Source organism: Trachinotus anak, unplaced genomic scaffold (assembly GCF_046630095.1).
Source record: "Trachinotus anak isolate AG129_WGS33_773 ecotype Australia unplaced genomic scaffold, CSIRO_AGI_Tana_v1 ptg000008l, whole genome shotgun sequence".
NCBI classification, from domain to species: Eukaryota; Metazoa; Chordata; class Actinopteri; order Carangiformes; family Carangidae; genus Trachinotus; species Trachinotus anak.
The window spans coordinates 4,954,921-4,970,797 of NW_027273859.1; the positions used below are offsets into that span (position 1 = coordinate 4,954,921).

Genomic DNA, 15,877 nt, shown 5'->3' on the forward strand with positions numbered 1-15,877 from the left:
TCATCCAGCTCAGGTTGAAGCATCAACACCTGTGGATGCATCTTTGTCTTAATTTTCACTGCCTAGAGGAAATCTGCACCACCTCTAAAATTCACTTTGTGCTCAGTCTGCACTAACCTGATGCACCAGATGGTTTGCTGCACAGAACCACCTGGGAAGGCTACATGGAAACTGTTTGGAAAAAGGGCAGGCACTTTCAAAAAAAATACCTGGCAGGTGATTAGACGAACCATCTGTCTATCACCGTCTATCACGAGCTGACGTGAACCAATCACATTTTGCGTCCTTCCCATTTTTTCCCTACCACTAGCGGAGCCAGTTGATAGCTGGTCAGAAAACATCTTTTCCAAGAAAAGCCTTCAGAGCTGTTCTCTGCTCTTCTTTTAATAAAGAGATAGACCATATTGACATGGCAGCCATTTTCCTCTGATGGTGAGAAGCCTTGAACATGTCAATGTTTCTGAATAAACTCTGTGCGAGAATGGCCAGATGGTCGAAAAACTTGTTTACCATAACTTTCCTTTGACCAAATTGATAAATGGGCAGATGAATTTACCAGGATCACAAGAGGGATTTAAAGAAACAGGATACAACTACTGGATCGAAGTTTATATCCACGATGTTGAAGGGAAGACAGACCCACTGTCTCACCTTCTGGAGGCACTGTGAGCTGGAAACACTGCAGACACTGTAAGTTAATGTTAGGCTAGCAAACGTGATGTTTGCAATTAACATAAATGTTAGCAAAACTAAAGTTGTCAGATGAAAAATCAATCCTGGCTTGTGCAAACATTACACATGAACTATATAGTTTCATGATCAACCTACATCAGTGATACAGCGACATAACAGCGGAGCAAGTGCATCACCGCTAACTCAACGTTTCACTGTTTTATTTTGTTGTGAAATGACTGAGCGTGGCCACTGTTCAGCAAACGTTACACAGGCACTTTAAAAGTATTTAGAACAAATGGTTCAATTAATAGTTATTACAACACTTAACTTACTGAATATAAAGAGGGAGATCATTGTAAAAGGTTATCTGAATGGTTTCCTGATGTAAAATGAGTCAAATCAAGTTAAACTGAGTCTGCCTCTCAAAAAGCAGAACTACCTTCAAACTAAGATTAAATAAAATAAAAAGCCTTGACTGAACTACTTCTTCATTTATCAATGTATAAGCTTTGGCATTCGATGAGAATAAGTATTAGAGGTAAGATGGACAGTCATACAATATCTGATCCAACATCCACATATAAGCTTGTTTGTCTTTGACTAGTCATAATCAATAAAAGTAAACTTTAAAGTAATAAAGACTGAAACAGTAAGTGAACAGAAGTGCATTAAGATTGGGTCAAAGCACCTTTTCTGCGCTGATGTGCAGAACAGAAGAGGACATTCATCCTCTGGGGATGCAGAGGACGTAAAAGACTCAAGGAAGGTATTATCTAATGTCCAATTACACCCCCCTCCCCCAACATCCTTCCCCCTACCCTCTGCTCCATCTCTCTCTCTACTCTCCTTACCTTCCTGCCTCCCACCTTCATTCCCTCTCCTTAGTATGAAGAGGACACAAGTGATAAACCAGGAGCAGAGAGCCGGTGGTTTACATGGCCCTGGAGCCCATTAAGTTCCCCACAATAGGCTGGAGGCCTGGACGTGCTGTGAATAGGTAATGGCCTGGAGATCCTGGGCCTGGCCTGCTGCTCAATGAGCCCGAGACAGCCGCGCAGGAGACGGGCATTAGAGATACCTCGTCAGCCCAGTATGGAGCAGTCTAGTCATAGCCCGGAGGGGGGTGGGGGTGGGGGGGGGGTGGGGGTGGGGGGGGGGGGGGGGGGGGTTGGATGGAAGAGTGGGAGTGAGTGAGAGGAGTAGGAGGGTGTCATAAATGCCCCTTACATAAGGTAGGGCATGAATAATAACAAAAAGGGAATATTCAGAGCAACTGTGAGCAGGGATGTGGTTTATTGGCACAGAAATATGGGCCTTTAATGTACAATATACACAGCAATCAATACTAGCTTGCTTTTAAAACTGTATTTAGTCTTTGGGCTGCTTTGTATCAGACTGTTGCTCACTTGTTCTGACCTCACCTTCCCAAGTTAGCCATCCACTCCAGCAATCTGTACCTAATAACCACAAGGTTTAGCCCATGATGAAGATCTGTCTTCATTGAGCTGGAAAAGCTGTAGCGTCGCCAAGCATTTTTCCTAACGGCGCAGTCCCTCATCTATGAAAGTGCCATAGAGCCCCTCAGACAATTAGGCAGGGAAAAGCTTTATGACCGTTAGACTCACTCAGTGAGCGGCACTCTCACCGCCAGCGCCGCCAGGAGCGCTGGCTCGTGCAGAAAGGTAATTACGGAGCCTCTCATAATGACACGGAGGAAGCTTGCGTCATAACACCCACAGCCTTTTATCATAGCGCTGTAATTAATTATCATCCTTTACTCTTTGATTCATTCCACTATTCATAACATATTCATACATTCAAGAGAAATTATCATTTCCTTCAGGAATTAATCAAAAGGAGGAAGAACTGGTCGTCTCTCGATGGATGATCAAAGACGGTGTTTGTCTACCTCGCCGCATGGCGGGTGAGCTCAGGGCAAGGCACTGTGGGCAAGGTCTCTGACAACACTGAGACACTCTTCTCTCTTACTCCATGACTGTGGTCAAACCATCTGCACGATTTGGTTCAGGCTGAAAACACGGCTGCAGATGTTTCTGATAAACGACGGGTAAATGGATCTGACAATCCCAACAACTGTTGTGGCTTCTGTCGCAGATTCTCCCTCATTTCTTCTCCCATTCCCCGACGTTCTGTCCGACATGGCCGATTGTGAATAAACATGATGGTTACACGATCAGTTATGTACAGCAGAGACGTACAAATCATAATAGTACAACATCCCTGAATTTGCTTTTCAGTCTCTGTCTTTCCCCCTTTCCTGAACACCAGAAGTCAGTAGCACAGGTGAGGCGTGTAGCAGCCATTCTCAGATCTCTTTACTCAGTTTCATGGAGCTGAAAAGCTGCTGCATAGTCAAAATACCTCCCGTGCCCTCATAGAAAACAAGCAAGAACAACAACAACAACATACATAAAAACACTGTCTTCCCCCACATCATCACTTCCAACCTCGGGGGAAGAAATGGCACAGTTAGACTCATAAACAGGTGTCCACCGGCCCCCAGTTCCTGGTGCTTTAATAGCTGTTTGATGTTTTTGATGTCTAGTCAGCTCGATCGTACCTTGCTGCTTGATAATGAGGGCCAATAATGATTCCTGAGCTTGAGGGGTTAATGGTATGTAACCGGCAGAGCTGCTAATTACACGTTACAAACTATTTATCAGAATCTCCATCTGCGCATTGTGCACGCTAAATTACTCCACGGATTATCATTGTAAAGCAAGTTTCAGTAATTAGGGACCCATACTGCTGTTTTCTTTTTCTGAGAGCACAAAACGACATCAAGAGGAGAGGAAAAAAATAGAATGACTGGTTAATTTGGGCCTGGTATTCAGATTGCCTCTCCTGGAGAAAAAAAAGAGCCTACAAATCCGTCACTGTTCTTTTTTTTTTTCCACCTCACAAAGGTTCATCCTGATGGGAGTTTACACTCTAAAGTGAGAGGGAGGTGTAAATTGCATTGAGAAGCCCACATAGTCTTGGTGAGACTTGGTGAAGAATGCTTTCTGTATGTTCAGATGGCATCGAGAGCTTGTGTGAAAGTTGTGTGAACAGCGTGGTCCAATGGGCCCCGTCTCTCCAGCGATCGGTTATTTGAGAAATAACTGTCATATCCCTCAGCCCCAAAGGTGTGCCTGAGACCATGGAGACATGTACCATCTCTTCTTCTTCGCCGTAAATTTTTATTAAAATTACCTTCATTATAAGACACTGTTCATTATAAAACCAAAAACGCCGGTCTCCCAGGGCCCTGTGGATTAATAAGGACAGCGGTGTATTTTAAGCCGTAAACTCAGCTCCTCACTGTCCTTAATCTCCTTCCTACTTCACAAGGCCAAATTAACACCTCTCCTCAGCTCTGACGGGACCTCATTAGCAAACTTCCAGGGAAAGAAAGAGGAGAGCAGCACGAAAAAGAGGAGAAGAAGGAGGGAAGCGACCAATGACAGCCACCAGCTCTGGGATTAACCCTTTCTCCTCCTCCAGCTCCACAGAAAAACTAGGTCGGCAACGTGTTTCTAATCAGTCGCCTGGTTAGCGATAATTAGAAGGCGAGATTGGACGGGAGAAGAGAGAGAAAGTGGGTGGGTAACATTGAAATGAAAAAGAAAAGAAAGAGAACCTGTCATGTCGCAAACACTTCAAAGGAGCCGACTTCTCCTTTAGAAGTGGCATGATGAGGGTCCAAATACCAGGAGGCGCTCCTGTGGGCCTCCGAACTGGGAGAGGAGGGGGGGGGGTTGGAGGGAAGGACCCAGTTCTTTCTCACATATATACATCCACACACACACACACACACACACACACACACACACACACACACACACACACACACACACACACACACACACACACACACACACCAGGACTTTTCTGCCATTCACCACCTGTACAGTGCAGCTGCAGGGGAGCTTTAGTCTATCCCAAACCACACAGCCAAACAAGCACATCCAACTCCACCTTCTCCACACATTCTCCCCCTGCAGCAGCAGGTCGAGGTCCCACAGCTTACACTGAGGTCGTGCAGACTACCGCTGGGTAAAGTTCACAAGCCTCCGCAAGCTGTTTGACATTACCAATAAGGTCAAAGTGTATCAGAAAACACCAGAGGATTATATTATTATGGTGTGCAGAGTTGTTCGCTGCACCTCGCGATCAAAAAATAGCCGAGGTTTCTTTTTCCACTGCTAGCTGGCTCACTTATCAATGTGCAGAACATGAGCCCCTGGAAGTTACACAAGAGAGAGACCAAGAGGTACCCAGAGAGGCCTGCAGCTAGCAAGGAAAAAAAAAATCATGGCTCATTATCAGCCATCTATTTTATCTACTCTGAAACATCTCTAGACTCCCAGTTGTCAGACATCAATGGTGCTCAAATTAATCCTGTGGGTTTCTGTTTGCACAATAAAGATATGGAAGGGTGCTTCTGATATTTGTGCGACTTTACAGTTCGAGTAATTGAATTAGCACACAAATCAACCACGGAGTATTGCGGAGTGTAGTATTGAATGTGATGGCTCCTGCCAGGGAGCACAGTTGCTTGGGCATAGTCAATTATAAAGCATTAAAAAGAAGCTGCCAATAATCACTTCCAAGCGAACTGAACAATCCATGCTGAGTGTTCTCATGTTTACCAATGATAGGGCTTTCAGGTTAGCGCTGAGCAGGAGTTTAGAGGGGAGAGCGAGACTGGAAACATATTTGTGGTATCATTTCCATAAGCCTCTGCTTTGCGGACCATAACGCAGCTCACAAATGTGATTTATGACCTTGGTTTAATGGCTGGAGCAGAGTCTTGGTAGGTATCAGATGACTTTTTCAATATGGCGACGTCAGAGGGGGCACGGTGAATGCACCATCACAACAGGAAATGAGGGCTTGTCTCAGCCAAGAAAATATGAGAAGCCAGATATCTGATCATCTAATGGCAGATAGATGCTACTTCACTTTGACAGAAAAGGCATCAGTCAATAAGCAGCAGATGAGCAGTAACATGAAAAGCATGCCACGGATTCCTCGCCCTATCTATCAGATCATTCACTCCACGAGCGCAGCCATCTGCACTGGTCAATGTGCACACAACATCCAGCAGGAGTGTCTGTTGTTTCAGTAAATTACAATGCAGAAGTCATTTTTACAAATGCTACAACTCCTTAGCAGTGTCCAGACTTCCTGTGTTTTATTCTGCAGGCTCCATAAATGTTTCATGTACCTGTGAAATGCAAAGTCGTGGGACTCACCTGAGCTTGGAAACTCTTGAGAACAGGTGCCACCATCTCCCGGACTTCCTATGCACAGACAAAAAAAGCAAACTGTGTCTCAGCATTTTTTCATTTTGCAGATGCCCCACCTGTTCAGGAATCAGATTGGCCCCAGTGAGGCACCAACAGCTCCGTAAGAAAGACGACTGAAAATCTTTAATGTTAATGGATTCTCTCCATAGCTCCTCTCACACTGCATGTGTGTGCGAGTGAGGTATGTTGTTATGGGGTGTGGGTATTAGTGGTTAAACCTAAAGGGTTTGAGTGGGCATGTTTGAAAAGTGGGGCTTTCCAGTAGCTTGCGTTAGAGCTCAGAGATTCAGACTTGTGCAAGCTCCCACAGCCTCAGGTAAGGGGATTGTGCTGCCAGTGGTGACAGCCTGATCCTGTCTTAAACGCCTGTATTATACTGTCAAGATTACAGCACTACACTGCATAGTCAGGTTGAGATAGGCAGGCAGCATAGCCACAGCAAATAGCCCGGGGGCTCATTTATAAAATATAAAAATATTCTCTTTGACTTCTGCCTAGATGTCAATGGATGATCATTTCAAAGAAGATGATAAAAAAGACAAATTCATATCTATATCATTCATAGATTTAGCTTCTGGTGTATTCAGTTCAATACTTTAATTGCCATTTGGCCTTACAAAAGTAAGGTAGACTGAGTTCTTGGCATGTTCTTAAGATAATGCAGAAAACTTGAAAAACAAATACAGTGATGCACAGACATGCAAACGTAAAATAAAATTCTCCATGTGGCATCTCAAATGATCGTGTGACAAAGAAGTGACACATAATATCATCACTGCTACATTATTAACAATAGAAAAAGTTAGCATATTGATTTGTCAGAAGTTTTCTGTAGTTGACAACAAACGCAACTAACTTCTCAGTTAACTTCAGGATAAACTTGAGTGCTGCACAGGGAGGTGGAGAACATATGGATAACGCTCCGAGCAGCACCGTTTGCATGTCTACTTAGTTGTTTTTCATGTATTAGCTCAATCTGCCACTTATGTTGGATGAGACTATTGTACGCTTTTGCACTGACAAAGTGGAAGGTAAAATGGGAAGATGAAGAAGGACAGGTTTACATTTTTTTAAAGTCTGTTTTAATGATATATTCACATGCTTGTATGTACATTGAAAGAGTTACAGGTCGCTGTAATTCTCCCTCCTGTTCATATTGACACATGTAAAGAGATCTCTGTCTGGAGTGATGACAGGAAGTGATTGTGGGATGAAATCCACAGTCTTTGTTCTGAGCTAAATGCTTTCTGAAGTTCAGCTAAAGACAATATTATGCTTCAGCAGAGTTAAACAAATAAAGTCACTATCACTCTGTTTGCACAAATTGTCTTTTTTTTCTTAGCAGAGACACACTAACACAAACAGGGAATTTTGTACCAAAAAGACTGTAATTTTTAGCACACATGCACTTAATTTATCCACCTCCGACTGCTGAAGCCTCATATTAGCTCAGGCTGAACTGCAGGATTCATGGACTGTGGATTCTGTCCCTCCTTTTTCACTGGAATCACTTTTGAAAAGAATCTCTTTATGTACAGTCTACAAAAAGGAACAAATACAGCAGCAGAAAACTAATTCAATGAACACACCACCTTGTGAGCCTTGTTTTGATTTGAAAAACGTAAGTCTTTCCTTTAAAAATGTAAAAAACCTCCACTTTTATTCTCTTTGTCCATAATTCCCACTGTACATTTGTCTTCAATTGAGCTATTTCTTTAGAAAAGTAGCACAAAAAGTGTGTTTGTTAAAGTCATGTTGGAGGCCTGGTCCAGTGGGGGGCTCGTGTTCATTAGCATTCATCAGATTGTGTTTAGTCAGAGTCCTGCTCCTTATGGGTTTGGAGAGACACCTGCTCCTGTTACATTACAGAAATTTGGAGAAAGTCAATATCAGCTGCCAATTCTGACACCGAGATAATTTTTTCATAAACTGGCGCTTTAGCTTTAGAGTCGAAAGCAAGCAGCAAAGTTGTGCTTACCCTTTGTAAATGAGCCCCCTGGACTCTCATCCTACCCAGCCAGAGGCTAACGTTACTGCAAGGCCTCAGCATTTAAATATTAACTGAGCTTCTGGAAGAGGAGGAAGGGGGGAGGGGGGCTAACCCTGGCTGCTCACAAGTGTTGTGTTGTGCTCTGTTAGTATATACTAATGCAGATTTTACAGAAGAAATAAATAATTCCCTGCACAAAAGTACGTGCGGGGGCTCGTGCAAAGCAGCAGTGATGCTGAGTCGGTACCTGCTGAAGTGAGGATGAGGAAAACGACACATGGAGATATAAGAAAATGTAGAGGGGTGTGGGGGGGACTAGACTCACCTCAGGGACATTTCTCTTGAACTCCCTGCTCAGCTCGACCAGGTGCTTGTGGGAATGTTCGCTCTCCTCTTGTCGACCCGCCAGCTCAGATGCTACAGAGTTTAGCTCCCTCTATGAAAAACACAAAAGAGAGAGAGGAACGGTGAGAGGAAGAGAGCGGAGAGAGAGACGGCACTTTAGGGAGCCTGCCAACGCTCATCCAGTAAAGCTTAGAGTGTACATAAATAAAAATACACTGCTGAATATTAACAATGTAATCCTTCATGATCTCACAGCAGTAATACTTACAGCTAGCCCTGGCCCATAAATAATTAAGCCAAAATAAATCCAATGCCTACAGTAGCAGAAGGCCTTTTAGATAATCAGTATTTGAAATAATCAATACGCTTGCAACGGCTATAGAGCGCCAGTGAGGGAGTGGGGCGTGAGGGAGGGGGTAGAGAGAGAGAGAGAGAGAGTGAGAAGGGGGGGCGTGAGTCACGTGTAGAGACCCAATAACCTGACAAACACCCTTACAAACAAATAGAGCTTCCTCCTGAAATGAAGGGCTGTTTTTTAAGCCCGGCCAAGACCTGATTCAAACACACAAACACCTCGCCTGCTGTCGTAATTACCACAGGTCAGATCTATTTTCAGCTTCTGCTCAATCTCTCTCCCATCGCCCGCACCAATCTTTATATTGATCCCACGCTGATTTTCAATACATGACGGCAGCCTCTATAGCTTTAACCACATTACCCTCTCGCTACAACAACAGCCCTGATCGCTATTCCATTAATGTCTCTGCACATTGGTTGTTTACATGCTTGTGTTATACGAAATGAGAGCTCCACCCCAGCAACATGTCTGATCCACTATTCAGAGCTGTCTGTGCAGCAGGCCCTTCATCAGAACCTTGCATTCATGCTGGACTCAGCTGCACCACATGCCATCCGCAAATCCGATATTATCGATCAGTCATCCAATTCCCGGCTCTTTCAGCAAACAGGAAAAAAAAAAAAAAAGGAAAACAGATTCAAACTCTGCTCTCCTGTACTGAGCAGTGCTGTAACAGACAACTGTGCATTCACCTCCTCTTCGTTTTGACTGTGATCCTCGGTAATTGATGAGGATCTCCTCTTGTAACTGCTGGGTTACAATATAAAAGTGGAGTAGGGGATTCAATTACCACTGTGAATTTATATATGACGCCGGGAAATTAAATTGACTGTGTTTTAATTAATCTGCAGTCTTACTTAAAGGCAATTTAATAAATCATCACACAAAGGAAAAAAAAAAGAGAGAAAATGGAAGAATGAAACTTCAACAGCGGTGGCCTCGTGAGATTGTGGCAGCCTGTCGGTCAGAAGTACGCCGTTAATTGAAGGGCTGCTGGTTCAAGTCCCTGGACTGGAGAGTCAGAAAGTGGCCTAAGTAGGACTGTGTGAGTAGTACAGTCTGTCGTGAGATGCATGGCTATAAGCTGAGACGCTGCACTATCACATTAAAACTTGCCAATGTGTCCATGAGCAAGGAGTCTGGATTAAATCACCTTGGTGGCAAAGGTTCGTTGACCCTGTGCTGGTGACAAGTGTGGCCATTCAATAGTGACAATACTGTATTAGCCAAGTCGTATGTTTCCACCAAAGGATTCAAAAAGTTCAGAGAAATGACACATTGCCAACAAACCCTCTCAATAAGTCATTTATCATAACCATCCAGGATAATATAAGAGTGTTATGTGATCTGGTGACCTCATGGGGAGGCTGACATCCTTCATCAGTGTCGTCTAAAACACGTGATGATGAATATGAATGATTTCTGATCTGCCACCACAATAGTTAATGTTTAGTCAAGTTAGTGCAACTAAAACTAATGTTGACTGTTTGTAGGAGACTGTTAGTCTGTCCACACTGCCAAACAAAATCATGCTACTTTCACTTTCTCTAACAGTCACTGCTTTCAATACTTTACCTGCACTGTCTGTGGCCACTGGTTCCTCCTGAACATGTACATTTTTGAAAACTGTTCACAATGGTAAAGGTTTTAAGGAGATCTAATGGAATATAATATTCATAATTATGTTTTCATTAGTGTATCATGGCCTCAAACTAAAAATCGTGTTTTCATTAGCTTCATGTGGGAGCAGGTCCTGTTCCACTTAGGCTTTAAGTGACTAATCAAATAACCACATGTCATCGACACTGAACCCCAAACTCTGCCCAGTGGCCAGGACAGGGCTTTGCACCATCGCTGTCATGGGTGAATGAGAGGCAAATAGCTTTGGATAAAAATGCTCTAAAAATGTAGCTGTTCTCTTGTCCTACTTCCTGTTTGTAACAAAGACAGGAAATGTATTTTGACATCAGGTTACCAAGTTCAAGTTCTACACTGAGAGAGTATTCAGATGTTTGGGATATATTAGGTTGGTGCGAAATGTGTCATTCCTGGTAAATCGTACTGTCGCTGAAAAAGGCCACGGCTGTACAGGATAAGGCGACAGGACTTTATAAATTCCTGTTAGGCCTTACAGTCCATCTGGGATGAGCCTTCCTGCAGATTAGAGAGAGGGCTTTCAGAAGCCGGCCAACCTCCACTAGATTCAAATGGCCCCAGACCGGCTAATCTTGCCAAGAGAAAATTCCTCTAGAAGTGACTGAGTGGATTTTATAAGTACTTAAGATATAACAGTGTGGCGATTCTAAGTCCGCCGGTGCTTCAGTGGCCTCGGCGTAGAGCTGGGTTCACTTCTTATTGCAGCTCAGCTGATGAGAATGGTGAATACTTGTGCTGTATGCAAGCCAAACAGTACAATCATAATGGCAAGGTTATTTTCAAAGCACCCCCACAGTTTTTAGACCATTATGAGCGAGGGAGGCCTGGGCAACAGCCCATCAAATGAAACCTACAGTCTGCCTTTCTGAAACCAAGTGAAGCAGAACAGACTGTTTGCTACTTTGGTTGTCTCGCTCAGATTGATGATGGGAGGAACTCCACAGTGTTTTGCGACGCTATCTCAGGAGGCAAAAGATACTAAAGAAGATTTTTCCTCTGCCTCCTAATCAGACGTGATCCATTTCAACCTACAACCAGGGCACCTTTGAGATCCCTGATAAATTCACTTATCTCCGTCCATTATTGTCGAGGTTCATCCTTCATGAAATCATTTGCATGAACATGTTGCTGCTGATGTCTGGACCACTTAAAAAGGGTACGGGGCAAGTTCAACTCCCTGTGCAAAGAAGAGCGCCTCGTAATCATTTGACAGGTTTTAAAAAGGACGATTGGGACCAAATTTTCAGTGTGTGGCAGTCGGGTCAATACAGAGCTCCTGTCATTAAGCCTCTGCCAGTCAAACATCCAGCCATAATTGATGAGTTTCCCCTGGGGAGGGTGGAGCTGTCACTGGGGCTGGAGGGGCAGGAAAGAGGGATTTTGAGCATGGGACCTTGGCGGGCTCAAGTCAATCTGTGAGGGGAAGGCAATCTTGGGGATGTCTGACTCAAAAACAAAGACCAAGAAACAAGAAGATTATTGGCTTTAACAGGATAGACCTGCCGCCTATTGGCAGTCAGTGAATGGACTTGGAACTCAATGAACTGCTTAACACCAGGAAAAGAAAATAATGTGAAACCATGATTCACATGTTCTTTGGTGCACTGTCGTTCTGACGCAGAGGAACTGAAGATGGACCCCATCAGCATCCGTAGTGGAGGCCTCACATGATCGGACACGCAGCCATTTATACCATTTATATGATAAATACATCTCAGGTTTATACAAGAGTGTTGCCGCAAAAAGTGCAGGGAGTGGTCCCTCCAGACTAGACAGGGGCAAAGTGGGTAAGATAAATGGAGGCCAGGAGTGGCAGCAACTCTGTGAAAAAGACAAAGGCCTGAGGATAATGACGTAAGTTTGTTCCCTTGTGTGTGATGCTATGTCTGTTTTAGGTAATGGCAACAAACAGAAGGTAAAAAGTCTAATAATCAAACCCCACAAAGATCTGCAGAGAAAAATGGGAGCAGAGCGATGTACTGTAACAATCTGTGCAAGTGTGAATGTTTTAAGTAAACTGCAGGGCTCACTAATGTATTGTCTCGCAGCAGATTTGACATTGATTCATTAAACCTAGCTCGTCTTGATTACATCTGTAGTGGTAAGCTATTTCCTAGCCTTTCACAAAGACAACCCATGGTGGAACATGTTGACAATTTGGGGGGGGGGGCTAGCAAGGTACTGCAATGAGGTAGACTGAGTCAAAATCACTATTGTGTGTACTGGGCTTGGACGGCACAAATTAAAGAGGAAAAAATAGGGAGGAGGAGAAGAGTGGGGAAAATGCAGATGGGGTATTATTTTTCTTTTTGTATCCCATCTAATTGCAATCATAGGCAGATGTCTGAAAGTGTGACAGCATCAGCAGAATTGCTGCTGAGAGCACAGAATCTTTGTCTAAAAATAATCAGACATTCTGTGTGCTGCTGTTTGTTATAATGGTAATCGATGCTGGAGGCTTTGAATTCCATCAATTTATAGATCCACTCTGTTCTGCCTGGTGACTGTACTGCCTCACAACCCCCACCGCATTCACACACCGACGCAAAAAAAACACACACTTGCACGCAAAGTCTCGCACAAAAGAGCGGGTGGGCGCGCGCGCACACACACACACACACACACACACACACACACACACAAGCATGCTACAGAGACACATGTGCGCTGACATCCGTGCACGAGGGGCTGCAGCGAGGCAGAGCAGGGACCAGTGTGTGATTAAGATAAGTGTAGTTTCCTTTCATACATTCCTTATCGCCTCCCTTTCTCTGTGGAGGCACAAGATTGTCCATAGCTGCCTCAGATTAGCCCCGCATCTCAGACGCCACATTTGAGAGGGGGGACTGATCAATAAATCAAATCACCACAATCAATGGCCCCAATCACTACAGTCTAGTCTGGCCTCAACATTATTACTGGCAACCCCCCCCTCACCCCCCCACCCCTTCCCACCTCCCTCCCCGCTCCCAGCCACTGAGGGAGGAGGGAGTGGTTTTTGTGGCGGGGGGCTGGTGGAGTGGTGCGGGCGCATTGGCGCCTGTCCATATGAAAGATCCAGACCAAACTCTTATCTGGCCTCCTTGGGCTGTGCATCAGTTAAGGGCAGAACAGGCTGGCAGCATGTGTGTGTATATGTGTGTATATGTGCGTGTCAGTGTGTGTGTGTGTGTGCTGGAGCGTCCAGACAGAGGGAGTCAGGCGGGAGGAGCCTCTGACCTCCATGACCCGGCGCTCAGAACGTGAGCTGAGCATGCGGCCTCTGACAGGGAGCACTGGGGGGCTGCTATCACCTGGCATCTCCCTCCATCTGTTTACCACCGACTGCTGCTCCTTCACTGTTACTCTTCATCAGCTGAACTAGAGCTGCTCCAATTCACACCCCTGTCACACTGCTGTTAGACCACACCACACCTGCGTCAAACACTATTTGCATAAAAGACTTTGTTTTAACCTGCTGCGAGCACCAGATGGGTGGAGTTTAGCCCTTTATGAAGCCTCAGAAAAGGTTAAGATGCCAAAGTACACTACAGAGGTAAATGCTGCTGCAACCTTGTTTATTAGAGATTATTTTTTGGCCTTTGTATTTATTGTATGTAGACAGTGTAATGAGAGACAGAAAATGACTGGTATCAATTTTCTCATCTACCTGTCGGGAAGAAAGTGAATATGCGTTTTTCTCTAAATGTGAAACTATGAAAATTAAGCAACATGTACTTGCGTCCCACTGTCAGTGATTGCATACGCCTATTACCTGCAATCAATTCAACCAAAGAGAGGTTATTTTAATAATGTTTATGGGCTCAAAGAGATAAAATTATCTCATAATTTGCATCACAAAGAGAAACAATTAAAATAATGTTTTAAAAAAAAATAAAAAAAATCTTGATAAGCAAATGTTTCTTTCTACTTTGCTATCCGGTCATAACTGTCTCATGACCCCTCAGATTTATCTTGCAACCCCTTTGTGGGGTCCTGAACCCAAGGTTGGGACCCGCTGACCTCACAGATTACTTGCACATTCTGCATCTGTCCACTCTGCTGCAGCAACGCTGGCTGCACCGTGCAGGAATATGTAGGTAGAGTATAGATTGCGAGGACTTACAAACGAGGAAAATCACATTTCATTTTGACACCTCTCTAAACTCTGGACTGGTAAGTCTGATAAATCATCCAAAATAATTAATCCCCAGTCAGTCAGGCTGTCTTCAAACAGCATGCTAAATCTCACAAAAGGAAGGAGAAGCGTGTGAGCATTACAACCATCAGCAAAAGGTGTGACTGGTGTTGTCAGCCATTATTCGTCATACCCTGCTTCATTTAGAGAGTTTTTGGCGCCTGATGCACCAGAGCACAGCCTACTTGTCAACACTTCCCTCTCTATAATTCCAACGTGCACACTTGGACACACATGCACACACACATTTCTTATTTCTCGCTGATATATTGGTAACACATCTGAGCATGATCAGGGAGGCTCTAATTCCATTTATTGTCAGGTGTTATTGAAAATAGTACCAGGAGGTATCATGAAAACATCTTATTACAGCCCTTTCAAACAATCCTGTATCCACCCTGAATCCAATGAATAACTTTAAATGTCCTCCGATTAGAAACTTCAAATTACAATCTATGACTGAATGCTCCAAACGAAGGCCAATTACAACACCTTATTTATCATCATTACGGCCGACCATTGTTCTGCTCCTTTCAAACTCTGTGGTTACAATCAGGGTGTCTATTGTCATTGTGTGGTACATGCCGGGTGACTAATTACACAGTCCTATGATTCATTAGCAGACTAGTGGGTTGAAACCTGGGAGAAGACATGATAACCTCAGTCGGCCAAATGATCGACTCAAATGGAGACGTGAAGCAACAGGGAGGTTTCACAATAGCCAGGAGCACAAAAAAAAAAAAAAGAAACTGCTGGTGCTGCGAACACAAAGACCTGCCGAGCTGAAGTTTTTTTTTGCGGGGGGACGCATAAAATATGAGGAGAGCAGCAACGGTGTCGAACATGAACAATAAAATTGGGGACAGGGTTTGTTTTTGTGTTTCTTTCAAAGCGGGAGAAGACGAGTGCGCTGTGGGGGGCTGGTCTCTGTGAAGCTTCACCATTGAGGTCAGTTAGTGGGAGGGGAGGAAGGCTCCATAGATGCAGCCATCACCGCAATGGCCCACTTTCACCTGAAACGACGAGCTGCAGCAATGCAACACAGCTAACCCGCGATTGTTTATTCTCTCTTAAGAAATGTCAATCTGTTCGCTCTCAGGTGTGCTGCTCTTCCTCTTGTTTTTGTTGTTTTCTCCCCCCTACTCTCTCCGTTTTCCCTTGTCGATTGCAGCAAGATCAAAGCGACGCCGCTGGAAGAATCTGAATATTTCAGGTGTGGAGATAGGGCTGTGTTTCACACCACCTGTGTAGCACTGAGAGACAGGTCCCACCTCTCGCTCAGACTCAGTTAGCAGGGCCCCTGGGGCCTGGCGACATAAACCAGGGCCACCTGTCTGAGGGAGAGGGAACACTCCTTTACC

At 44.4% G+C, this 15,877-nt stretch overlaps 1 protein-coding gene across 2 annotated transcripts in view; it reads right to left on the reverse strand.

The window, feature by feature from the left end:
* The window catches only part of cux2b (cut-like homeobox 2b), an 86,856-nt gene that overhangs the window by 45,500 nt on the left and 25,479 nt on the right, over positions 1-15,877 (reverse strand). Inside the window, exons 1-3 of one of the 2 annotated variants that reach the window (XM_071481985.1) lie at positions 8,594-9,068; positions 8,306-8,416; positions 5,937-5,984 (exon numbers count right to left, since the gene is read on the reverse strand). In XM_071481985.1, the coding sequence (XP_071338086.1) occupies positions 5,937-5,972 (36 nt within the window). In that variant the 5' untranslated portion in view covers positions 5,973-5,984; positions 8,306-8,416; positions 8,594-9,068. Of the gene's footprint in view, positions 1-5,936; positions 5,985-8,305; positions 8,417-8,593; positions 9,069-15,877 lie in introns of those variants that run through there. The other variant, XM_071481983.1, reaches the window with a different exon arrangement.